Source organism: Apis laboriosa, unplaced genomic scaffold (genome assembly GCF_014066325.1).
Source record: "Apis laboriosa isolate Shangri-la unplaced genomic scaffold, ASM1406632v1 scaffold47_cov149, whole genome shotgun sequence".
In the NCBI taxonomy this organism is placed as follows: Eukaryota; Metazoa; Arthropoda; class Insecta; order Hymenoptera; family Apidae; genus Apis; species Apis laboriosa.
Genome location: NW_025223437.1, coordinates 2374234 through 2401331, shown reverse-complemented (window position 1 = coordinate 2401331; position 27098 = coordinate 2374234). Strand labels below are relative to the sequence as shown.

The 27098-nt window shown below is 33.4% G+C and overlaps 1 protein-coding gene across 5 annotated transcripts in view; it reads left to right on the top strand.

Moving 5' to 3' along the window:
• The first annotated feature begins 1357 nt into the window (after positions 1-1357).
• Positions 1358-27098, top strand: part of LOC122716538 (calpain-C) — a 31578-nt gene continuing 5837 nt past the window's right edge. The window contains exons 1-5 of one of the 5 annotated variants that reach the window (XM_043939710.1): positions 14723-14958; positions 15478-15945; positions 16008-16151; positions 18825-18894; positions 23044-23326. In XM_043939710.1, the coding sequence (XP_043795645.1) occupies positions 16014-16151; positions 18825-18894; positions 23044-23326 (491 nt within the window). In that variant the 5' untranslated portion in view covers positions 14723-14958; positions 15478-15945; positions 16008-16013. Of the gene's footprint in view, positions 1798-14722; positions 14959-15477; positions 15946-16007; positions 16152-17196; positions 17314-18297; positions 18443-18824; positions 18895-23043; positions 23327-27098 lie in introns of those variants that run through there. The other 4 variants (XM_043939709.1, XM_043939711.1, XM_043939712.1 and 1 more) reach the window with 4 other exon arrangements.

Sequence of the window (27098 nt, the reverse complement as noted above, 5' to 3'; positions counted from 1 at the left end):
GTAAGAATTTTTATTTATATTATTTTATTATATTAATCTATTACAATTTCGTTTAGTATTCTTATTTTGTTATGTGTCAATTTTATCGTCGAATATTTATTATAAACAAAGATATAATAATTAAGGTATAGTAATCAAAAGATTAAATACGTAGAAAGAATATTCCAATAAGATTTTTTATTAAGTCATATGAAAAGAATTTTTTCAGAAAATTCAATTTACATACGATGATATTGTAGAAATCAGTTGTAGCTTAATAAACAATATCTCGCTTAATAAAATTGAAACGAATATTTCGAGCAAAGTCAACGTATACAAGCTTTCACCAGAGCAGCCTGTAGCCAGAGGCTACGATCCTCATTTTCTCTTCTTTCAACTACATTTCGTTTGCACGTTCTTTTTTCAATACAGTCTCTCGGTCGCTCCCATTTTATTCCTCCTCTCGCGTACTTTTCACTTGCCATTTAGGTAAATTTCGTATATTTTCTGTCGTACAAAATTCACCGTTATAGTAGACTAAACTGTCTATCGTTACAAGAATTTAATCGATCGCTTAAATAAATATATCATTGTTTTGTAGATTATATTTCAAAACTGTTCGTAATTCTGCCATTTAGATAATCACCAGGCAAATCGTGATAATTTGAAGCTTGATTTTAAACATATAAATTTTTGAAAAAGTTCAATTTCACTTCATATCAAAATTTAAGTATATTGGATTATCCCATGATATGAATAATTAATCGAAAATAATCAGAAAGAGCAAACATTTTTTTTCTTAACATTGTTATATATTTATTCCTTTCAGTTCAACATCGAGGAAAAGTTCTTTACAAAAGAAATGACTTCCGGTAACTATACGTGAATTGAACATTTTATGGAATACTTTATCAAGATCCCGCCATGCTACACCGCTCAAAACAATGGAAGGATTTCAGGCTACACGAAAAATGCACCCTTTATCAACATAAAAGAAGAATTACCGTATCAAAATTCAATATATAATATATAAAAATCCAAAAAATAATGTTAATTTTCAAAATAATGTAAAATAATTTTATATTAATAAATTTTCTATTTATTGCAGATATGATTCTTCGCTCAACGAATCATTCAATATTCTACATCGCACAACTAGGTAAATATTTTAATCGATCGAAAATCCTTTCTTAAAGCTCCGTGAACTACGTAAACAAAGTTTGATACCTGTGATAGGCAAGGGGAAGTGGCGCGGCGTCGCGCGGGTAAAGAGGAAGGTGAAGAGAGAGGATAGTCGTCAGAAAAAGAGAAGGAAGGCCAGCTAGGATGGTGGTGATCGAGTCCGGATCCGCGAGTGGCAGTTCACGGCTAGTAGTGAGCGCACAGTCAGTCAAGTCATTCAGTCGGTCGATTGTAGTCAGTTGGTGGCAGAACTCGCTCCGCTCGCGGAGCTGCGACATGTTCCTTTCGCATCTCGGTTCGCATGATTCTCAAATGTATTACTCAACTTCTCGTCGACACGGCTTCGTTACGATTTATCGACCAGCACCGTGATCGTTTTCTCGATCTTTTGCACGTTCTTTTCTTTAATCTTATTTTCACCAACTCGTTGTTGGTTCTGCGCAGTGAAGTCGATCGATGAAAGTGCAAGTGGCAGTAAGGTCAGTGTGTGCGTAAGGACCTTCCTTTCTTCCGACTTGGGATTAGTGATAAAGTGAGAGGTACGTGGCGACCTTGAACAGGATCTCGAAGAGGACCTCCACGAAGAGGTGACAGTCTGGAGAAGACGGGACGTAAACGTAGCCACGGATGGTTAACGTGAGTATTGTTATGATGTATTTTTCTACCTGTAGCTTTCTGATCGAATTTGAATATAAAAAATTTATGTACGATCAATTTACAAAAGTCTATCTTACAAGCAAAATATGTAATTTGTATGTATAGAGCGTAATGAGATAATTATAGATAAAACAATTTATTTTTTGAAAAATCTCTTCGAGTATATAAAAACTTTTTTTTATCTTATAATTTCATTTAATAATTTAAAATATTCTCTATGATGGGAAAATAAAGCATAAAAATTTTATCTTATTATAAAATTATATTTAAAAAAATGAAAATAAGATACGATCATTCAACGTAATGTAATTTTTAATTAACATTTCGTATGTATGAATTGTTTGAATATTTCTTATTTACAATAATTTTGATAAATGGCTTAAATATTTAATTGCATCTCACGTTACTTGGCATCCAATTTCGACGTAATGTAACAAAGGCCATTAAAAGAGACTGGAGAAAGTAGTTGTTGGCATTACTTATGAAACCATTCACACCGTTTCCTACACGATGAAAGAAACGAAACACGAGAAAGGGGATAGCCGAGGGTTTTGTTTCAATTGCATATGAATGTAAACGTTCAAACCTCGTGCACAATTGCTTCTGGTTAACATTTTCTAGTTTATGAACACCTGTGGATGGATTCGTAGTTAATATTTTACGAGGTGGATCCATTTTCTCGGCCCGATGTGGCGATAAATCGCATTCGGTGAAAAGTAAATTCTTCGTTTTTCTCCACACTTCGGTAAACATACTCGAGGAGGATACTCGTGCGCGCCAAGATTTCCCTCCTAGTAGTAGGTCATTATGGAATTTCTAGCGAGGTGCGCCGCGCTATGTGACCAGAATGATTTCTTTGCGTGAAAGTCACCCTGGAATGGTACACCGAATCTAGCTAGTGAAATGGAAACTATTTGATCCACGTGAAATGCGAACGAGTAAGATAACTGAAGAAACTTGTAAAAAAATAACGGTATACTCATTCAAGAATTCGTCGAAACTTAAACAAGTATCATATCCTTCGACAAAAAAGTTTTAACATCCGATCTTGTCCAATTACATTAGATAATCGGCTATTAGATAAAATGAAATTCGTATAATTAATATTCTACTGATATCATTGATGGTTCATTGAATTAGGACATATTAGGCGAAGATTAATGAATATAATATCATAAAATAAAACTTTAATGCTAACTACATTCTATACGTTAAAGTTCAATATTTTAAAAGTTATAACTAGAAATTCAGCAAAATATCACCTCAGTGTTGTATAATTTACTCGTACAGGATACGTGTTCTGTAGGTATTTACATAGATATGTACCGTCTAGACTCATATCACGAATACGTTTTCCAGTAAAAAGATACGAAACGTTGGTCTGGAGGAGAATATCGGCAGGATAATGCATGCGAAGGAACGAGCGAAGAATAGTGATTTCTTTGTAACACTGTCCACGACTTCGAAAGCTATAGATATTTTAACACACCGAACACGAGCTTTCGTTTACGTGACTAAATGTAATTTATCCTTTAAGCTAAAACGCACCATGTTTTCGTTTCCGCTTCTTAAATTCTCTTTCGATTAATTTCGATAACAGGATGCATTAAATTCGTGTGCATCGACGCTCTTGACATATAACAATATATATATATATATAATGAAAATTGTATAATTCGTCATCCTCTCGTGATTTTGTAATTTGTGTAATAAAAAGAAATTGTGAAATATTATTAGTGTAATTCAGAGGTTCTCAAAAATTTCATTTTTAATAATCAGAAGATAACTCAAATGGAATAAAGAAAAAAAAAACAATATAAATTGCTATCTCGATATGACCAAGATATTGTTTTCACTTTTTTTGAAAGGATTATTATATTTTAATTGTAATAAAAATTAAAAAAACTATATTATAGTTTAGATTTGTACATATCTGGATGATATCTTAATGATACCAAAATTTAATAGTAGTATACACTTATGAAAGATTGAGAACCTTTTGGTGTAACTAGTTAATTTAATTTCTATGTAATTCCAAACAGCATTAAACATTCGTATAATTAAAAATTGGTTACAGGATAAATACACGAGCTAAACACGTTATATATAATTTTTATCATTTAATTCTAATCTTCGATTTCCTCGTGTATTTTTTTTCCGGTCGAGTTTCACAGAAATATTCTCAGATTCTCGTTTTAATTTCATCGTAATTACGATACGGAAGATTTACAAATTAACGTCTGACGAAATAAAGTTCAAATCATCGAATAAAATTTATATTCGAGATAATGATTACTTTAGATCATTTGACCGTCACGTAATTTTTCTCTGCAAAGAAAAAAGAAAAAAAGATCTATCTATCCGTCGAAAGTGATCTCGCATTCTTCAAAATCCTTCCCTCCGTTCTTCTTATTGTGATTTCGTAAGTTGAACGCACGGTGCCCGCATACGATTACGATAACGTTGACAGTGGGCGGTGTGGCACCGTGCTCATAAGACAATGTACTACAATGGCCCTGGAGTATTTTTTACTTTCTCGAACGCCCTCGCCCACATCCGTGGCATCGACACCTTTCCGTAATACTTGTGTTGCCTATGCGGTACATAATCGTATCTCGCTCGACACATCCCGCATATTCTTCGTTACGCTTAGGTCAATCTGTTGCAAGTTACGTCTCATTCCAAAGGAAAAGATTGCGTTGGTTCCTCGAGTACGTGTAAATATTTTATAAGCAATTCTCCGTCAATTCAATATTTATACGTTCATTTATCCCAAGATTATTCGAAGAATTTCCACACGAAATTTGCAATTTCCACGCAATCCATACCTACTTAAATCTGCGAACAATCCTAAAAATTTGACATTAATTATAATCAATTACAATGATCGAAATAATTGATAAATTCCACTTGCAGGTTCCACTGTAACGAATAAATTATCGTATACAAATGTGTATCGTATACACAGCATACGTGCACAATGTATAACAACCAACCCAATCTGTCTCAATTCTCTAATTGAAGAAGAAGAAAAAAAAAAGAAGGAGGAGAAAAATAAGATATGTTCGCAACAGCCCGTGTACTTACATACCTCGAACTCGACCGACACGTTCCTACCATCACGAGATTCCCTTGCCTCGAAACCGGGTCTTCTTCTCTCCACGACCTCGAAACACACAAATTACGAAGGCACGAAGCAACGCGTGCGTACAAGAGAGGCAATAGAGGAGAAGACCGGTCGTGATCTTTCTCGTCGTCGTCGTCGTCGTCGTCGTCCTGGTCGCCGTGGTCGTCGTCATCGTCGTCGATCGTCGCGTTACCCTAACGAAAGAAGAATTCTTTCCCGGGGACGGGAGACGGGTAGAAAGTCCCCTCCTCTGCCTCCCCCCTCTCCTTCCCCTAACTCCGTAGTTCGAGCGCTTCCGATAGCTTGGCCTGGCTCCGCTCGCTTCCTAGAATTTACGACTCCCTCGACTCTTGAAGATATTCGTTCCCTCCCACGAGGGGAAACGGGATTATAAATTGGAGGGAATCTCTTGGTTCTTGCAAAGATTTATTAACGTTGCAGCCACGATGCTTCGCCACGTCGCGTGCTCCTCTCTTGAATTTGAAAAGGAGGGAAAATTTAAACGAACCTGAGAGAGGAGAATTTTTCGGTGAGGATTTGTTAAAGATAACAAGTCGTGAATATTCGAGAAAAATGGATGTTTCTTTCTTGTAATTTTTATCTTAAAATTTGAAGATAAATTGAATTTTTTCTTTTCTTTTTTTTTTTTTTTTTGTTTCTTGACAATAATATTTTTGTTTCTTTTTCTAGCATGAATTTATGCGTGTAAGAACGAATAAGATATAAAAAAAGAAGGATAGTTTCTCTAAATTATGATGTTAAACTTAGGAAATTTTGGGATTGCTGTTTTTTCGATTGTTTTTCACCGACATTGCGACACGCGAGAAAGCGTGTTCGTCGAGTTTGTAGAAAATTCGAATGTTTTCCAATGTTAAAAAATCAGTTGGATAATAAAATTGCTGGATATATCGAATGTTGGACGAAAGTAAAACTTAGAAAGCTAGTTTTCTCTAGATAGATTGTTCGTAAACTTTGTGTGAAATTATTTTTAATCGAGAATTATTGAAAATGTCAACGATTGAACAAGGATAGCGAAGAAATGATAAAAAAGAAAAAGAAATTAAGAATACAGAGAGATCAAGGACACGAGTTTCGAGTCGAACTATCTTTGACCGCAAAGAAGCGGACTAAAAATGTTGGCGAACCACTAAATCACGATGAATCATCGTTGAATTTTCTTTAAATCACTGCCGTGGATAATGGTTGGCAATATCGTGAAAAGTGGAATTGCGATTTACGAAATAGAGAAAGGAAAGGTTTGTGCAAAATACATTTACACATTTCGAATATTTGTGGTTCGTTGATTAACTTATTTTAAAATTGAATTTTACCTATGGAAAGAGAATTTTTTTAATATAAATAGTTCTACTTAACTTAAAAAAAAAAAAAAAATAATCTAAAAGCTAAAATTTGTATCAATTCCATACTCGAAAAAAGATTAGATCTATTATCTAATCTGAAATATCTAACTTGTTAGTTTTATTAACCTAAGAAATTTATTATGGAAGAAAAGAATATGTTCATGTTGAACTTTTCGATTGGATTTTAATCGAAAATGGAGGTAAGGAGCAACAACCTCAACCTCAGAATCAGAAAAACATTTTAGAGCTCGCTGTCGATGAGAAGAAACTCGACTCGTTGGACGAGTCCTCGTAAATCAGATTCTCTTCAAGATGAAATTAATGTCAGTTAAAGAATACCTTCGTTCCAAATCGGCCACGAATCGAATAGTAAATTAACAATCGCTCTTCGAGAAACACGAGCAAAAGTATCGAAGAATCTTCATTATGATATCTGGAAACCTTATTAAATTTGCATTGCTACACAGAATGAACTTCTCTTTTGTTTTAATGCTACGAAATATTGTGCATGAAATAATTTCATCGAGAAATTTAAATATTTTTATCATTCGTAGACGAAAATTTATTTCTTTATCGTTTTAAAAAATCTAAAAAATTCTAGAATATCAACATCTTTACTATACTGTAAAATTCTTTTACTAGATTTTCAAGAAATCTAAAAAGATTTCAAAATACTTATCGATATTTTTATTTATCGTACTATATAATTCGTTAAGTTTGAAATGTATGTATTTTTCTTCGGAAAAATTTACAAATCAAAAAGAAAAAAAAACGGTAATGATCGATAGAATTCAGAGTTATTGAAGTTTATTTTGTAACGCATAAAAGAAGAAGTCAAGGTTTCAGTGTTAAAGAACATTCTTCGAAAGGTCGTTCAGGAGAGATCTCATCATAGCTGCATTTATATCATAGCCGCATCTCGTTGAATCACGTCGACATTTCAATCGTTTCTTTAATCCTTTTATACTCGGTTAACAATCTCTGAAAGTTTTTCCCATTGTGGTTTCTCGACACGGGGATTAGCCGCAGGAATGATGTGTTCGTAATTATCGAGTCATTCGCAATGGTAAATCCACGATCCATGAGAAACGGTAAAAGTGGCTACATGTACATTTAACACGCGTTGTGATATTAAGTAATGTTCATTGAAATTAATATCGGTTAATGAGCGAATTAGAGAGGCAAAATGCTTCGATGAAGCAACGTCTATCGTAAAGAAATTATACCTGTAATATTTCATCTGTGTCTTTATGTCACTTGCTACTACATTAGCCGTAAAAAATATTTATGTTTCACATTTCTCACTTTTAGCAAAATTTCCATTTATTATAAATAATAATAATAATAATAATAATAATAATAATGTTTAATCGTTTAATTTTATTAATAGAATAATTTTTAAAACAAAGATAAAATTTGTGATATATTAAATGTACAAATTAATCTTAATTTTTTTAAAGAAATTGGACTTTTTTTTCGACCATAAAAAAATTCCGTAAATTTAAAAAAAGAGGTTGCGTGTACTACGCATTTTTCCTAAATTACAATTTATTGTAAAAAAAAATTACAAGGGTCCTTATAGATTACGAACGAGAACGAAATTGTGACACAAATTTAAAGATCAGAAAAGAATTAAAGAAAAAAAAAAAAAAGTTGTAAAACCGTGACAAATCGTTTCTCACCTAGTTCCACCGATCTATGAGTAATTTCTTCGCAAATCGATTAGTCACGTGTAAATAAGCGAATCGTTGATCGTTCTTCTCAAGTCAAGATCTACCGTCATAACGCGTCTTCTGATGTCACGCGTTATCTCTTCTATACCAACAAGTATCTATTTATTCCAGAATCAGGAAGTCTCGAACTCTTAACGAAGGAGATACGCTGTAAAATCTTGAGCTGACTTTTCCAAGATAAATCGTCCAAGATAGCCGTTGGCCGTGCCTCCACCACCAACGTTCCTCCACCAACCTTCCGTTAAACTTTGCATCTAAAAGGATGATGATGCATAGGAGAACGAACAGTGGAAGAACCACGAGCCAAAAGGGGGGGGCGAGGGGTGAAATGCGTGGAGGAGGATCGAGGCTCGTGGTGCTTCTCGATCGTCGGGACGATAGCGTTAAGGCGCTTGCACAAATTTCCGGTATTTGCCGAGGGAGTGGGAGCACGAGCCGGCTGCTTACAGGTTGTTTCATTATCGTGCGAAGCGATCTCGAAGGTAGAACGGCCCGAGGAGGATAAAGAGCGCGGCCATTTAGACCCCCAGAAAATCGGCGAACCTCCTCGTTGGAGGATGAAATTTCATCGTTCCCTCGCCGTTTCCAGTTCCGCTTGAATATAATACGAAATTGTGCTTGCTATTCCGAGTATTCACTGATGAAAACTTGGGACGATCGGCGAAAATCGACGTTCCAAATCGTGATATCGAAAATATCACGATTTTTAATCTTCGTAGTAATGATAAATCGTCAGTCAGTCGATAGTCGAAAGTGAGGAGTCGGTGAAAACGCACCTTAAAGGACAGCGTGTAAACTGGATTTATATCTCGAAGCTATGTTTCGATGCTAAATTACAAGTCGCAAATGCTTACGAGCAAACTTAATTACAGCGAGGGCAAGATTTATGGAAAGTTTAACAAAGCGGTTTTATATTTACTCGCTTGAATCGTTCGAAGAAAAAATATGCTTTCGGTTGTATGTATATAAGATGCGTGACTAGTTTCACGTTCAAAAGGGAGTACCGTATTATACCGATATTATCGTGGGTTGTTAAATTATAATCAATGGCGATTGCCATTCGAGCCATGAATACGAGCGGTATGAATAAATATGAAACGGTGTTCCTATTCCTAGTTCCGATTGGTTCCTGATTTCGAAACCAAGTAAAAATTCCGACTAGACACCGCGGAAATCCTGGCATAGAGCTCGAGATATCCGGATACGATATATTACCGGTTATGCAACCCTCCTGCTGCGGAATCTGCGCGTTCAAACAGGAAGTGGTTCGCGAGAGGCGGAATCGCCTTCACTCAACGAGTTACCAGAGATATGAAACGATTATATTCCACTTCCAGGTGCATTTCGATAATGAACGTCTCGCTCGAATTCGCTCGTTAAACGAAACGTTAATTTTTAAACGTTTTATATATATATATATATATATACACACACACGAAGGTAACGAGAAATGAAGAAATTTGTGTAAATTCGATGCAGCACGTATACTCAATATACTCAAATCGGAGAAAGTAAGATCAATGGACAGAAACGAGCATGATTTTCGAAATTGCTGATCGTTTCCAGAATTGAATTATAGGGATAATAAATTTTGAAAATGATCATAAAGATTGATGTTACGAGATCGATTATATAAATATTATACGTAATAAACGTTAGTATTGTTTTATATGAAAAGATCTTGAAATGTAAGAATTCATATTACTACGTTTTCACATTAATGTCTACTATTTGTAATACGAGAAAGCAAAGAACGTTCGTCTCATTTATACAAACATTCAGAACTTGGTCACCGGTGGTGAGCGGCAAGTATATACACTATTGTTCCTTCAATCGTTAAACAGTGACACTGGATCCCTCTCAAAGAAACATATCTGCTAGAGAACTGGAACTAGAATAAACGAAAGCGAGCGTTTTCTTTTTCACGGATAATCTATAGTTCCTTTATCAAAATTCTTTCAATCCAAATATCAAATTACATTTTATCGAGTTACATCACACGATTCGTATCAATTCAAATCGAAAGTTCTAGCATAAAAATATTTCTTTCTTTCAGAATCAAATATTCTTTCGTAAAAAATTTATCTTTAATTATCAAAAATAGAAATATATTCTGTTTCTTCTTTTTCTTTAATGAAAAAGATCGATTAAATACAATTTTACCAAAAAAAAAAAAAAAAAACATACATTTATTCAATCACTTGATAATAAAATAATTTCAACGTTGTTTGTAGGTAACATCGAAAAACGTAATTAAAAATCATTTGTATGATTTACTACAAATTTAGACAAAAGAAAAAAAAACGAGAGAAATATTCAATCGTCCGAATACTTACATCGAGGAGGAATGGAAGAGCTATAATTTATCGGAGGAGGGCAGGCAAAGGGTAAACAACAGATAGAGATCCATACATGGTCGCGTTAATCATTTCCGACACGTACCACGCGCATCCTAGCGAGGAAACGCACTTGTGAATCGAACCCCAAGATCGTCGGAGGACGAGGATTACCTGGCAATGACTCCTAGAAGAAATTATCGGTATATCTCGCCGGTATGAATCAACAAACTATTAAGGATAATCTTGCGAGGGATTATAGTGATCCGCTCGGTCTTTAAATTAAAATAATACGACAAGAGATTCCTGCATTTACGAACTAATATATACATCTCCTTCCATCTTGCGGAGACATTCGGTTTCGCTTCGAGGATTTCGCCTACCTTGAAAATAATTTCTTTCTCTCTGCGGTTGTATCGAGAATTGGTAAAATTTTCCATTTAACAGAGGAATTTTCGATTTCGTTCTTGGTTGATTGGTTTTTCTTTTTTTTTTATTATTATTTATCATTATCGATATTATTATCGTTATCTCGCGATTTATGCGAAGGATAATAAGTATTATTATAGATTATAAGCTCGTATAACCGATGAATAATATCTGTAATGGCAGGTTTTCAATTCGAATTAATATCTTGTCTTAACTTAAAGAAACCTCTACGATACGATTGTAAGTATGTATATTTTATTCGAGATCGAAACGAAAAGATTCGATCTCGAGAATATATTATTTATTCTCAGATATATTCGCGCTCTTCAACTTGAACAATATAATGTGAATGTGAATGCGTATTTCGTAGGTGAAGATCGTTCGTCCCGAAATGATAAAATAATCGAGCGTTAAGCGCGAGAGAGAAAGATGAATAACAAGATAACAAGAATAAGAAGATGAAGGAGATGAATTACAATTCACGATGGGTTCAGAATTCAGTGGTTTCGAAATCGAATTGTTCGCGAGCAAGAGGAGCGGAATCGAGCAAGGGGGATGGAAAAATGGAGCAGCGCATAATAGAAGGAAGGAAATTAAGGTCGTAGTGCACGAGGTTGCACAGAACTCTCCTCCTGTGGTATCCCGTTACGGCGAGCAACTTGCCACGACCGCTTTGCCTTCATCGGAGAAATAATCTTCAACGGTGACACACGTTTCTCTCGTTAACGACGAAGCCGCAATCGTCTTACCTATTCCACGCTTATAACTGTAAGGTGATAATTGATTGCGTATGCCAATCGAAACGAACGCAACTGCGATAGTTCGCGTATGTCCCGTTAATCGCGTAACTTCGTTACGGATGAGTTTCTTGCGCGCGATTTTTGACGGACCATAACCACGAATGAGGTCGACTCGCGACTATTTGGGAATAAAAGAGAAATTTCTGATACGCTTTCGTCTTCAGCATTTTGCGTAATTCCGTGCCGTTTCCAGATTTTTCAGAGCGTTTAGTTATACCAGTTTTAAAAGGACTCGTTCAAAGGATTATGAACGAGCATGTGGAATAGAAAAAAAGAAAAAAAAAAAACGATCGACGGAATAGAAAGTGCACGATTAGTCATCGAGGACGTAAATACTGAATCACGTTCACGCCAAGTGTTTTCTGTGGTTTTATACATGTAAAATATGGATGTAAATATATTCGTGGATATGTCTTTGGAAGTGTTTAAAGATTAAAATGAATATACAAAAAAATGTCGCTTCCACCAAACGAAGCAAAATTTATTCTGAATCTTGATAATACCAATACCCTGTAAACTAAATTTATATTCCTCAAAAACTTAATTATACATCGTAATCTATCATAATTTTCTGATATATCGTGATATTGCTTCTAAATTTTCTTTAGTTGATCCAACATTTGCTAAACTCCGTGTGCCCTCTACGAAAAACGTTATCATTCCGAGCCACACCTTTCCTTTCAGAAAGAACGTTTCCAATCGATTCGTTTCCAGCACCAGCATCGCTTCAAACCAGAGACACGCCGAGATTAGAATTACCGCCGGTAATATGCGTCCCAAGTTGGCTCGTGTTGCCTTCCATCGCGGCCACGTAAAGGCTAAAAACTGAAATTCCGGAAGGCCGGGAGCGGGAATCCATGGAGACCGCGCGACTCCTGATCGAAGAATCGTCGGGAGAGGCAAAACCATAAAGGTGATCTCTCGTCGCAAGTTTGCAAGCGGCGGTTGGCGCGCTTCAAGGCCGCGGGAGAACCAAGCGTGAAACTAGTCCGACCGGTACGAGAGAGTATGGTAGCTATTATACGGGTAACGTGTATAGTGGATCGGAGAGAAGTGTTCGGTTTAGCGGAAGGCGAAGTCGAATAACCCGGCACGTACAATGTAAAATCTCTCTCCCCGTGGTACGTGCCAGGGGCATCTATCTCTGACGGAATACCATGCCGCTGGTGCGCCTTCATGCTTCCCTTCGTCGGATGATTGCAACGCGGCGCGATGCTGGCCGTGCAAAAAGAAAAGAAAAAAAAGAAAAAGAAAAGAAAAGAAGAAGGAAAAAATACCGAGCAACCGGTAATTCTGTAAATAAAATGTGGTTTCCTGCGAAGTGAACTCCGATGACCGCTTCTTGCGACCGTTTTTGTTCTTAAATTATGTTATTTTTCAAATGGAAACTTAACTCTTGAAGTATGCGGATCCTAAATGAGATTGCAGATGATTTTCGATCAACTACTTTGAGTATTAGTGAATCATAAATTATTTGATTTTCGTTATTTATTTATTTAATCGACTGCAAACTTGAATAAATAAAAAATACAGGTGTAGGATTGCGAAAATTAACGTTTCAAATTGATGTTAATTCAAGCTAAGTTCCGGAATGTTAATTATTCACGTTTGGTCGATTCTTTGTTTAACAAGAATCGGTCAAGGCCACTAATCTGACGACGAATCATGTTGCGAGTGATCAGTTTATTATCTTGTTACATAGTTCAATGTTACATGATTGTTGAATATATTCTTAAAATCGTAATGGTTTTAAATTGAAGAAGATAGTACGAAGTAAAATAGAATGAAAATTTTCGAAAACGAGATCAATTTTGAGAAATATATCATATAACCATTCTTTTATGATTATGAAAGAATCATAGATCTTCTAGGTTTTTGCGTAGAAACAATATTGGAATCTATAAGCGCTTAAGCTGCTCTTCATTACTGGTCTATCAAAACAATTATCTTTAAACCGGTTCGCAGAATTAAAATTTATCAACGACAATCTGAATCATTCTTCTGGTATAACGAACGTGTTACCTGCAACATGATTGAACAAAGAACTATTTATTAAATTGTATTAATAGTGAATAATTGAATAACCTCGGTTGTCATTATTACAATCATACACTTTCTAAGAAATCGATATAATTATGAGAGCTTCAAAACTTTTGTGAGCATATAGTTTAGAATTAGTATTAATTTCATAGCAATATATGATCGTGTTGCTATGCGATATGTTGATAGATATATCATCATAATTTATTCAATTCTCTTAATATAAAAATTACTGCATATTTAAAATATTCATTCTCGATCGATTATTACAACGAAAAACGCATTTAGTTAGGGAAGACATAAAAAAGAATGATAATGTTAGCAAATTAATATGATTAAATATTTAAGTGCCATACAATTATTGTAGAAAATAAATACGAAGCCTGAAATACGAAGCAATAATGACCATGTTCTTTTTCTACTTTTTGCATTTTCGTTATCACATTTTAATTATCATAGTAATTTAACTCTGCACTATGAAATTGTCTCTGATAATATTGCCTTAAAAATAGCATTTTTACATATATTTTCAAAAATTAAAATGAATGAATTGCATACCAATACTCTATTCTAGATACATGTAATTATTTCAAAAAAAGAAAGCGTAAAATAATACCATAAAATAATCATTGAAACGATCATATTCTTATCCTATTGCAAAAGGGACAAATTCAAGAGACAAATATCATATCTTTGTTAAATAACAATAGAAAAGGACGCACCTTAATTCAATATGCCAAGCTATAATCGGTATAGCAGAAAATGATTCAAATGATTCAATGTGGAAGAGTCTCAGAGGCATTCTAATTAGCCGCTATGCAGTTGAGACTCGTTACGATCTTAATTGGTGCACTGGATTGTTCTGTGGACAGGTTTAGCTGGCTGGTTGGAACAATGGTCAGAACGCAGCGGGCCAACCGATATAATTATGCGTTTCGCAATCGTGACGCTTTCACGAGTGTATACACGCATGCGCACACGCATGCGCATTCTCTCGCTTTATCGCCTACACAAAGTGAAAAATGTATTATCAATCGTATTGTTGTGAAATATAATTGCGGTGACACTACTCGTTCAACCACGACGAACATCCTCTTTTTGAACGTGCAAATTACAATATTAGCTAGTTTGTGGGTATCTCTTCCGTGACGAAGATGATCTTCAGTAATAACAGACGGATGATTCTGCCAAGGGGAAATCGACGATTCGTTAGGATTCGAAAGCGTTTACTCTTGCACGGGCTAGGCGAGAGATCGTGTTTTAACGCAGATCTGCAGATCTAGGCGAAAGAAATCATATTCGAAAGAAAGAAAAGTAATTTTCATAGTTATCTTGGCTTTTATAATATATCATCTTGTAAAAAATTGATTGATAACTATTGATAGGTATATTTTACTATATATATAGGTTATACATTACAATATAACAGAATAATAAGATAAGTTTCGATTTCATTTACCATGCATTAGTATTATTTCATTAAATTTGTTTGAATGTTTGAATTTTTATATTTCAATTTCATTTTTAATAGAAAAATTGTTAATATTGGAAGAAAAACTTTAGTACGTATAAACGAGAAGTTATATATATTTAAAATAATTTTTCTATAATTTTTTCAAATTGAGAAAATTTTTAACGACGAAAGATATGATAGACATATCGTAAATAATCCAAAGGATATAGCAAATATAAAACGAAATATGTCTATTTATTAGCTATTAACACAGATTGTAACATAATTTAAAGCTATGATGATCATGATTATAAACTATGAGTCGTCATTTTTTTTTTCACGCTCAATGATTATCTAAAAATATTTTCATTTGTTCATAGGAATGAATTTATTTGCGGTTATAAAGGGAAATATCGTATTCAAAGTAACGAAGTCTTCCAGCCAGGAGAGAAAGTGTTGACCTCGATACAATGGGTTTTCGATGAAACGCGTTATCACATCCTATCGAGGTCGTAATAATCGTTTTTAATGTGCTTAATGTTCACGGTGCTATCTTACGTAATATAAAAACGTTGATCATGTCAGCGATGGAATATTAATACATATTTAATATTACCAACAACGTTACAATGGAATTCTATCATGATAATCATGAAATAATTAAAATAATAATTTAAGTATGGAGTGCTGTACTGTTAGTTTCTCATCTTTCATACATAACTTGTTGCAAATATTAATTAAGAATGCAATATACTGATCCAGTTGTGTTAATAGTCTCATTGTAGTAATATCAACGAGAAATTCTCGAAAGGGACAGTTACATGGCAATGTGAATCAAAGAATAGAAAGTAAATATTAATGGATTAAAAATTGTAGTAATTAACTAACGGCTGGAATTTTATTGTTATAGGACGTAATGAGCGAGTACGAACGAATCAAGCGTTCGTGCTTGAAACGAGGTGAATTATGGGAAGATCCAGAATTTCCAGCAACGCAAACCTCGGTCTTCTATCATCAAACACCTCCGTTTCAGTTTCAATGGAAGAGACCAAAGGTAATTTCTCGACATAATTACATTCGTATGAATCATATTATCATTATTAATCGCATTATAAAAGTAATTTATGTGAAAAGCATAATTTTCAATTACGATTTGTGTATGATTAGTTAATATCATCTCTACCTAGTTCACATAACCTCTCGGTTCGTAGAATTTAGGCGAAGCAATTCTGGATTGTAGTATTTGACATAGAGAACTTGAGACTCCCTGAAACCGTGGGATTTTAGATGAGGAATTCTGCTAGAATTTTAAAAATTTCAGTCAAGACTTTAGGTCAACATATTCTAAAATTTAAAAAATCATAACCTATTTTTATAATTATGAAACTGTAATCGAAGTTTCACGTAAAAAAATGAATTTGATTAAAATTTCTTCTAGTTTTCTTAAAGCATTTAGATTTTAGAAAATTCTGCTTTTCATGATTCACTAGATTTCTCTATTGAGATTTCTTGTACTTGATACATATATGATTTTAGTCCAAGGATAAATATTCATTTTTTAACACTCCATGATAATCTTTGTCTCTCTTGAGACTTCAGAATTTAACGTTAAATATTTGCACAATTCCAGTCTCTTGTTTCAAAACTTTATAAGTCAAGATTTTCCAGCTACATCTTACAATCCTAAAGTCTGTACTAAATTTTACGATTTTATAGTGTGCTTCTATATATATATATCTAATGACTCTGATATTTCTTATTATGTATCTTATAATGAACCATTAATTCCAAAAAATTTATAACTTTCAATATATCATTATTGATGCGATCTATATTCATTTACCACCGAATAAAGAGATCAGTAGCATTGATTCGCTTCAGTTCCAACAGAACGGAAGAACGGGGAATCTGAAATCTAGGAACCGTAACGGCGACAGTATGCAACCTTGACACATAGTGCGTGTCTTTATCATCTTCGTGCTTATGATCACATTTAACAGTAACATTTTTACTGTACATGATGCACTAACGGTTTTTTTTAAGATTATCGTTATAATAATTATTCTATTAATATATATATAATATAATTTTAAATATAGATATTCAGAATACAATTTTTACGAAGATTCATCAAAAAGGATTTGTTCATCATCTTCTAGAGTCTCCAAATAAGATTATTAACGTTCTCACAGAGGGATTTTTCTAAAAATTAGCAGGTACGCTTTTTCTAAATTTATTCAAAATATTTACGATTAACAATTTTTATTAAACACTTATTTATTAAATATTAAAACAATTTAAATAATTAAACGGAAACAAAAATTTTGGAGGGAAAAATTTTGCTGCGAAATATTTAATTGTGAGGTATCTAAGTTACCTTGCTTATCTTAAAAATAAATGCGAGAATATGAGAATAATTTTCAAGGGATCAACGATTCGATAGATTAATTACGCAGCTTGCACGACGAACCGAGAAACGAGAATAAGCGTAAGGTTGCCTACGCGTAACTGGAGCCTATTTAGCCTTTGAAACGAAACATTATGGTTCTCCTTGTTGCGTATAATGATCGTAATAAAAGCTACTGACATCGGCTGGTTTCTACAACAGTGTCGACAATTGCGTTCACGCAATAGGTATTACGTGAGACGCACATTTACGTGTCACACTTTACTGCGACCGGAAAGGATCGAAGGTGAGCGTGACGAGAGTAGTGAAGAAGAACGACAGGTTAAATACTCTGTATTGAAAAGAAAAATCGTCGATAAAATATAACTCAAAATGAAATTCTATGACGTAATTATATCATAGATACATAACATCTTAATTTGTTTTTTGAAAGTCTGTTGAGTAATTTTTAATAAGGAAATGGAAAATGGTTAGAAAATAAATTTTTTAAATTTAAAATTTTATAACGTAACGAAATAGAAAAGTTTTTTAAATTTGAATTTTATATATTTTTAGAACTCTTTATGTTTCTCATTTGATAAAATTTATTATTTAAATATTTTTCTATTAAATCATCGAATGAAAATGTTATCTTATAAAATGTTATCGTAGAAAAATTTGATTTGTAGAAAAGTATGAATGGAAAGTCAAGCATATTTGTATAATATGAATCGGAAGTGGAAAAAGTTGGATGAACATGGCAATGAAAATATAAACGGCATTTATGGTATTTTCCAGGATTGTAATTATCCATAATTAACGACTATCTATCATATAGTGTCGGGCATTCTAAATCTTACGTCACGTAATTATAAGAAATTTCTTCCGAAACCGGAAACAAGGTGGAAACAATTTCTGAGATGCAAAAGGAATGATAAAAAACGACACCTGTACAAAAAGTACGTTCTGAAGGTTTCGACCAAGCATAGAACTCATTGCGAATCGCATTCCAAGTCTGTCTGGGAATATTTATCCGTTGTGGAACATAAAACGTTATATAATCAGCTTTTGTTCCATGGTTGAGGATGTAAACTTCTGACAAATTAATACTGTAATGCAAAATAAATTTCTTAATTGCTTTTGACTTTTCTTACGATTTAAAATTGCATAAAACTTCTAGTAATTTTAAATATAATTAATACGAATAAGAGAATTAGTATTTATGTTTTAAACATAATGAAACATAAGAGGATTTACATCTGAAACTAATAAATAATTACATCTGAAACTAATAATAATTTATTTTCCAACGAATAATTTTTCTTTTCTTTTGTTTTTTAGGAATTATGCAATCGTCCAATATTCGTCAGCGATACACCAGCCCAATTCGATGTAATTCCTGGAAAAATGGGTAAGTGTAATAAAATTTTTATTTTTCATTTCATATTATTATTATTATTATATATTTTGTATATATCTCTTAGTTCGTTAAAAAATAAATAGAAGAAGTAAAGAAATAATCAAAGCTATTTAAATATTTAATAATTCCATTTTATTCTGATTCAGTGTGTAAAATATACGCTCGTAATGAGTGAATCATTTCACCTTGGAAATTAAAATAGATTTCTTGATGGAAATTAAAATAGAGTTTATTGTATTTTATTTAAACGCTTATCTTATATAAATTATTATTAAGTTATAAACATTCAATTCAAAATATTTTATATCGATTAAATTTATATTTTATTTTTCTTTACTAATATTATTCTTTCCTAATATTGAATTTCGATTTTAGAAGAAGAAAGTGACGAAGAATCATACTCTATGTTTCACATATCCGTGATGACATCTTCCAGGCACTTTCACATCTTTCACATTAACTCCAACGATTATAATATTTCCTCTTAACACGATGTTATTATCATCATGAAAACACGAATCGATACACGCTCGTCAAGTCTTTCTATGAACGACCTCGAAATCGTACAAACCCTGAAAGTGACTCGGATAACCTTTGAGAAACGTGGGAGATATTCCTGCGGATACTGTGGTTCAAAGCTGTTAGAACCAAACGACTTTCTTTCAGCCACGACATATACGACCATGTGCCGATATAATCGATATTCCCGGCAATTTAATTAACGAATAACCGAACTGCGGTATTGTATGATAATCGCACGGCTATCTCGCGTACTTCTATTTTTATATGGCCTTAAAGGAATCTGGAAGCCAATGAATATTATTTTATTTTTATCGATACTCAAAGTCATTATAAATTTGAAGTACCATATACCATATTTCAATCATATTATTTCTGTTATTAAAAATTGAAATTAATATTTTCATGCTAAGGATCATATAAATTTTTAATCAAAATCAAAAATCAATTTTATTAAATATCAAATAAGATTTATAACTTTATTGAATACAGAATAATAATTTTTAGATGTAAAGATCGAAATTGACCTTACTTGAGAAGATTTTTATTTCCAAAATATAGTGGTAAAATATATTAATGATCAATTTGCAAGACAAAATTTCGACGTAAAGATATAAATAATTTTACCATACCTTCGAATGTACTCTTGACAATTTGCAATTTGTAATTTTATGTACCTTTTACACGTGTGTTAAACGGTAAGAGATTCTCAGCAAGCGTGTTTCTATCTGACCTGTCGCATCGCTGTCGACGAGTTACGAGTTACGCCAAGTATAGAACGTGGAACGCATCGCGGTCTTAATCTCCGTCTCGTGAGGAGACTCGTGCAATTCACGAGCATCATGGACGGAAGTCGAACGACCCGGGAATTCGTGCAAACGCGTGTTCTCTTCAAGGCGACGCAGCACCGTGTCCCGTTAGTGTGCATAAGCATGTAACAGCATGCGCGACCGAATGGGATTACCATGACACGTGATCATTTCTTTTCGACCTACATTAAGACGATTTAAATTGCTCGCGTTACGAAATAAGGTGATTGGAATATAGTGACTGGAAATATTCGATTTTTTTTAAAATAAATATTGTCTCCTCGGATTTTTTTTTTTTCTTGACTAATTTTATTCGTTTATTACGTAATATTTAATGATGTACAACTTATCTCTGAAATAGTGATTCAAGTTAGTTAGAACACGAATTGAAGAGTGATTCTGTATGAGAAAAAAGAATAATATTTTTTTCTTATACAAGCGAAATTGATTAATTTTCGATTAGATACGAATAAACTTTTAATAGGAGATAATTTTATATGTGAAAATAAAAAAAAAAAGATGAGAGTCGAAAATTACTTTAATTCTTTGCAATCCGTATTCAATGCGGATATCATGAATTTTTCCAAAAAATGTGAAAAATAATTTATAATAACAATAAATAAAGTCAAAATTTAAAAATTTAAGATCATTACATATAGTTCTACGATCTCTAAATTATAAGAATCATACAATTACAGCTTTGCATGATAAATCGCAGATATCCATTCTTTCTCGTTTATTTGAATAATCAAGCCACTTTTTTTCCGCTCTACAAGCGCTGACATACATGTTTACGATCAAATGAGAACAATGCAGATAGAAGGCGACGATGGTAACAATTATTTGAACGTTTAATATATCAAGCAATCCTGTCTCGCGCGCGTGGAAGCCGTTAAAATAAGAATTACACGTATCTTATTATATATTAGCCGTTAAAATAAGAATTACACAATTATATTAATAATTATTTTCCTACGATTCGACGAAAGCCAAGCCATCACGTTCACGTGATTCGAATCCCCCTCAAATCGTTTGTCATTGCACAATGTGTTTTCAGCTCTTGACACCAATGTCAGTACCACTGACTGTCAGAGTACCACTTGGACATAATTACAATGGACGCGCTTTCGTGGGTATTATTCCTCTAGGAGTTGTCCAAGCTCGACGAAACGATCGGTTTGCTCGCGTAGAAATATTTGTCTACTCGCTGGAAACCGGGGTTAGCTCATCTGTAATCGTTTGCGGTTGAAAATCGGGCCTTCAGTGAAAGTGGATCGATGCGCGCACCGTTTGAATAGAGATACGAGCTAATCAGATCATGGTAAATGATCGATCACCGCGTTTACGATAATTTTCTTGATGATCATCTTTCAGAGAAACGATCATCGCGCGTGAATGAATTGCGATATTCTTCCCAGTGTGTCATAACAACTTCATTTTTTTCTTCGTTCGAAAAGAAAGTCAAAGGTAGTTTCTTCAACGATAAGTTATTTATGGATAATCGTAAAAATCTTGTTAATGGATGATGTTTTTAATGTCAGAAATATCGAATACGTCAGATTCACGAATTTTTCTAATTATTTTGCAAATTTTTTTTTTAAGAAAATCAAAATGTGTATGTACCGATTTTTAAACCGATTGAAATGATCAATTTTCAATCGGTACATACAGGGAAAAATGGAAAATGGAAGAAAATTTCAATTTTAATTTATTTATCGAATTTATTGATTTTTAATCGAGCCATTTGATCCAGATTCTTTTCTGACTTTATTTTATGGATGGAAAGTATATATATTTATAATTTGATTTATTCGTTTTGAATAAAAACGAACGTGAGATCGTATATACGTGAGATCATGAATAAGTCCGCGAGAAAGAGGCGTTAAAGTTATTCGATAAATTATGGAACAGCTCTAATAAACTATGTAAACAGGCGAAACAGATTTGTAATGTTCGGTCGACGCGTGTCGTAACTTCGTGAGAACATTTTCTTCGATCGAACACCGTAACGACAACGATTCATTACTCGGTCAACTTTCGTTTTCTAAATGTGTAAATCACCGATTATGCGTTCAAACATTTCTTTTTAAATTTCAATAATGAGACAAAAAGAAAATGAAATACATAATTTTTTCTTTCTCTTTTTGAATTTATATAAATATTAATATCCTCTTACTTTCAGTCATTATTCAGCATTTTCTGACAGCTTTTGTTTATAATAGAATGAATAATTGCAGCGAACAATGAAGTTGTATTCCTCGTAAATCTACGCCAGATTAATTAACGATAACAGTACGCATAACGCGGAACGTACTTAACAGAAAGTTAATTTGAATCGCAATGTGGTTCACTTTATATCTATATATCGATCTCACGTGCGATGAATAAAGAAAGGATATAAACGAGAACGTTCAGTTATAATTTACCTAATTCGCGAAACACGTTTCCCCGTCTTCCATTGTTTACCACAAACTGTTTTAAGTCTTCTTCTTTAAAAAGAAATCAATATGCTTTACAATATACATCACAAGAGTTCATTCATATTCAGTAAAAGTTAATTCAATAATAAAAGAATAAGCTTGAATAATCGATCTCTATACTCTTATATTATTTTTATTTACATAATATTACTGATCTTGTGTTTAAATAAAACTGTTTATTCAATAGCAAGGGAAATATAAAACATAATCGTTTGATTCAGAATAAACAAAGAATAAATTTTTTTAATACGTTTCTTCATTTGACCAGAATTTATTAACGCGTATATTTTTACCATTAGAATTAATATCCTATGATTTATTCTTAAATTCAGGTGACAAATGGCTGGTCTCCTGTCTGGGAGTTCTTCACCTGAGCAAAGGACTGTTCTACAGGGTGGTGCCAGCTGACCAAGGATTTGGGAACAGCGGAGAACCGCCTGGATCACCGACGGCCGAGTACGCCGGGGTATTCAGGTTCCGTTTATGGTGGTGCGGCGCATGGGTCGAAGTTCTCGTCGACGACAGGCTACCGGCGATTCACGGACGGCTAGCTTTCGTGCAAAGTCGTCACAGTGATCAATTCTGGCCGGCTCTTCTGGAGAAAGCGTACGCCAAGTGAGTAGGAAGTGCTTGAACTCGAGAGCGCTCGGTTATTTGTCCATCAAGTGATCGGCCGCGCATGAGATTCTTTCTCGCGCTTGCCTCTTGTCTTTACCTTCCAATATGGCTTAGAGAAAAGGGAAGTGAGTTGACTCGAGATGTCAACGTGAGATTGAAAGAATTTTTCTTCTTCGAATAATGTAATTGCAATTACGTAAAAATGCTTTTTATCGCGTAATTTTATCGTGCGACTATATTACTCTATCGCACATTGTACCTTTTCTTTCGCTATTCTTTCTTTCTTTCTTTTTCCTTTTCATCTTCTGATAAAATTTAAAGAAACGTAAAGTCGAAAGTTTTTTTTTTTTTATTTGAATAAATATTCTCTGTCGCATAACGAAGTTATAAATTCCAGTTTTCTCGAATAATTGAATTTTTTTATTTTTTCATAACTTTTTTATTTCATTCGAATATTCATTACGTAAAAATGTTGATTATAATATGATGGACTTGAATGATAATGTCACTAGTAGAAAACGAGTTTTAAAAAAACGTATGTAACTCTACGATGTTATAACATCGAGATGGGATGTTATAACATCGAAAAGGTCAATTGATCAGTTTCAATCGAACGCGATTTCGCGTGGGCGTATAAGGTGGTGTATCTGGGTTCATCGATCGATCTCGGTAAGGTCGATTCTCGTGCTAACGCACCACGTGAACGTCCACCTGATGAACACCCACGCCACCCACCCGAACTTACAAGATTGGCCGTGATAGCATGAAAGTTATTTGCGTATTTGCATATCCACCCACGGTTTTCCATTCTCGATGAAAATTCGAAAGTCGTTCGATGATTCTGATTTTCGATGCTTTTCATAAACAATGTACCAAGAGATTCTTATTCGAAACAACTTACACATTTTTTATTATAATCTCTACAAAATTATTCACGTAAATTTTATCGCTAATATTAGATAATATTTCTCGTATATATCAAATTTAAACTTCTAAAAAGTTATTACATAAATTCTTTCTTAAATTTACAAAAGTATATGCGATTTCTAATAATCATTCATTCGATTTCTCAAAGGAAAAATTAACGTGGCTTCCAGCGAGAGAAAACTAAAGAGAAGCAATGAGAATCATTAATAGATACATAAAACTTATGAACCAACAACAATTTCAAATGATCTAATGAAAACACACATTTGGTCATGACGTTTGGAAGATACGATCTGTAACGAAGCGAAGCGTAATCGAGCGATTCGCGAATACTATAAACGAAACGGACATCATATCGTAGAGACACAGAATTTATTCCCGATGTCTCGCAAGATCTACGGAGCGGATCTTCGCCGCGAGTACAGCGCGAGATCTCTTCTGCGAGGTGGAAGAAGCGTTTACGCGGACGAACGAACGATGACCGGTTTTGCCGAAGGTCCTTGCTCCTCCTCTTAATCTTTCCGCTGATGACCGTTTCTCCTTCCTTCTTCTCTCCTTCACCTCGTTATCCGCTTCTTACTCGCCTCCCTTCCTCGGCTTCTCCTCGTTTCTTGCCGTCAGGGATGTAAACCCTGGGCGTTGCACTTGAAACGACTGCAACGTGACGGCCTCGGAGAGGAAGACGACCTCGTGAGTGGCAACGAAAGAAGAGCAGAGGGATCGTCGATAAGAATCGCCGAGTTTCATACCTGGCTTTTCTTTTCTTCCCTTTTTTTTTTTCTTTCTTTTTTCTTTTTTCTTGTTTACCGAGATCCATAGCCGTGACAAATTTCTCATCGACGATAACGCGATATTTACACGCTCGTAGCGTACGTGTGCGTGTATCGTTGCTTTATCGAAGCTGAAGAACGCTTTGATATTGCGCCATTAAATAGATAATAAAAAGGATTTTCTTTCTTTCTTTCTTTCTTTTTCTTTTTTCGTTTTTTATAGGTATGTTATCCGAAGTTTTTAATAAAAGAAATTTCAATCTGTAAATCGTTTTTTTAAAACAAGATTTAAACATTTTATGTTTTATATCGAAAGATAAATATTACTGTAGATCATTTGAAGATCAGCAGACGCAAGACTTGTACTTATGCTTTCCCTAGATACTTTTTTTTGAAACTATTAAAAAAAAATATTTTTTATATCATTAAATGATGAATAATTAATTCGATAAATATTTAAATGTAGTGTAAAAATATTTAGAAAATGTTATTATTTAATATATTAATCTTTTTTCAAAATAGAATGCTTCTGCTTGTTTCTTATATACAGAAACTGGAGATTTGAACGCCTGGATAACGCGAACGCGAGATGACTTAAACAGTCCTATTTTTCATTTAAATTTTATTCGAATTACAGAATTACAAAAAAAAAAAAAATATTCGTAAATATATCGTGCTGAAACTAACAAAATTTCAAACAAAATGCTTATTTTTAATTACTCGTTCAAATATTGGCCAACCAAATATGATTTCTATTAACATTACAAATTAGGATTCTATTTGATATAGTCATTTTCATTACGACGCAAATACGATCGAGTCAAATTTTTAATCTTTTCCATTATTCCATCATTTATTTTTTTCTTTTCACTCATGAAATTTTGAAATTTTCTATTTAGCATTGCATATAAGTTTAAGAGGAATACTTGCAACGAGTACATCTATTTAACGATCGAGAACACAGCTCGTTATAATTTCATCATCAAACGCGTTCATCTTGCGTCACAATGGCGAATATATGTACACGCGTAACGAGAAATTGTCGTGGTTGTGCCGCGTTCTACAAGGAGAAAGCAGAACAAAGAGACCAAACCTTATAACTTGCATCACAAAATGGCACGAAAGTGAAATAATCGATTAATACATTCCTACACTTGTAATAAATCTTATATGATCATAATACTCCAAGTATACCAGATTAAAAATGATTAATATCATTTTAGATCTAGCATTATTATCGATTTAAATCGATTAAAAATGACACGATTCTCGAATTGAAAAAAGATCGAAAGTCGCGAGGACATTTAATGAAAAATTAAAGTTAAACAAATATATATATATATACACGTTTTTATTAATTTCTAAAAACACACGATTCTTCAAGCGATGAAATTACTTTTCGATTGATTTTTTTACGATTTGCTAATTCGATTCGCTCGATTAGATCCATCGGGAAAAATATATATTGTGATGCGGCTACGATTGCACTGGTCAACAACTTCGGCAAAGGAATCGAGGTCGGGATTCATTAATAATTGATAATGCGTTGTTACCTCTTGATGGCTTCCGTTTGACGTTGAATGTACGATGCAGTCGATTAATGTTAAATCGTTTGAAATCAACTGGTACCCATAAATAATTCTGATGAAACGATATTTCGCGATTGTATATTGTAATGTACTTAGTTTTTATGTCAGTCAACTCGTGGTAGATTTTATGAGCAAATATCGAGAATCTTCAGCGATATTATCATTAATTTTCACTGGCAAACTATGTCATAATTTTAAAATACAATTATAATAGTTAAACTAATTGTTGTTACTAAATGTGATCATTATTTTGCCAAAATTGCCAAAAAATATTCTTCAAATATAAAGTAAATATAAAATTCTTGTAATAAATTTGCAATTAAAATATTTCTTATATTAAAATCTTTCATTTTAAATTAATTTCCTTTAAGTATAACTTTAAAAAAAACTAATCATTTGATTTTTAAAAAGTTATACATTTTCACACTAAAATTAAGAATTTTACAAAAGTTTCAATTAATTAATCTGATTACTAAGTGGTTT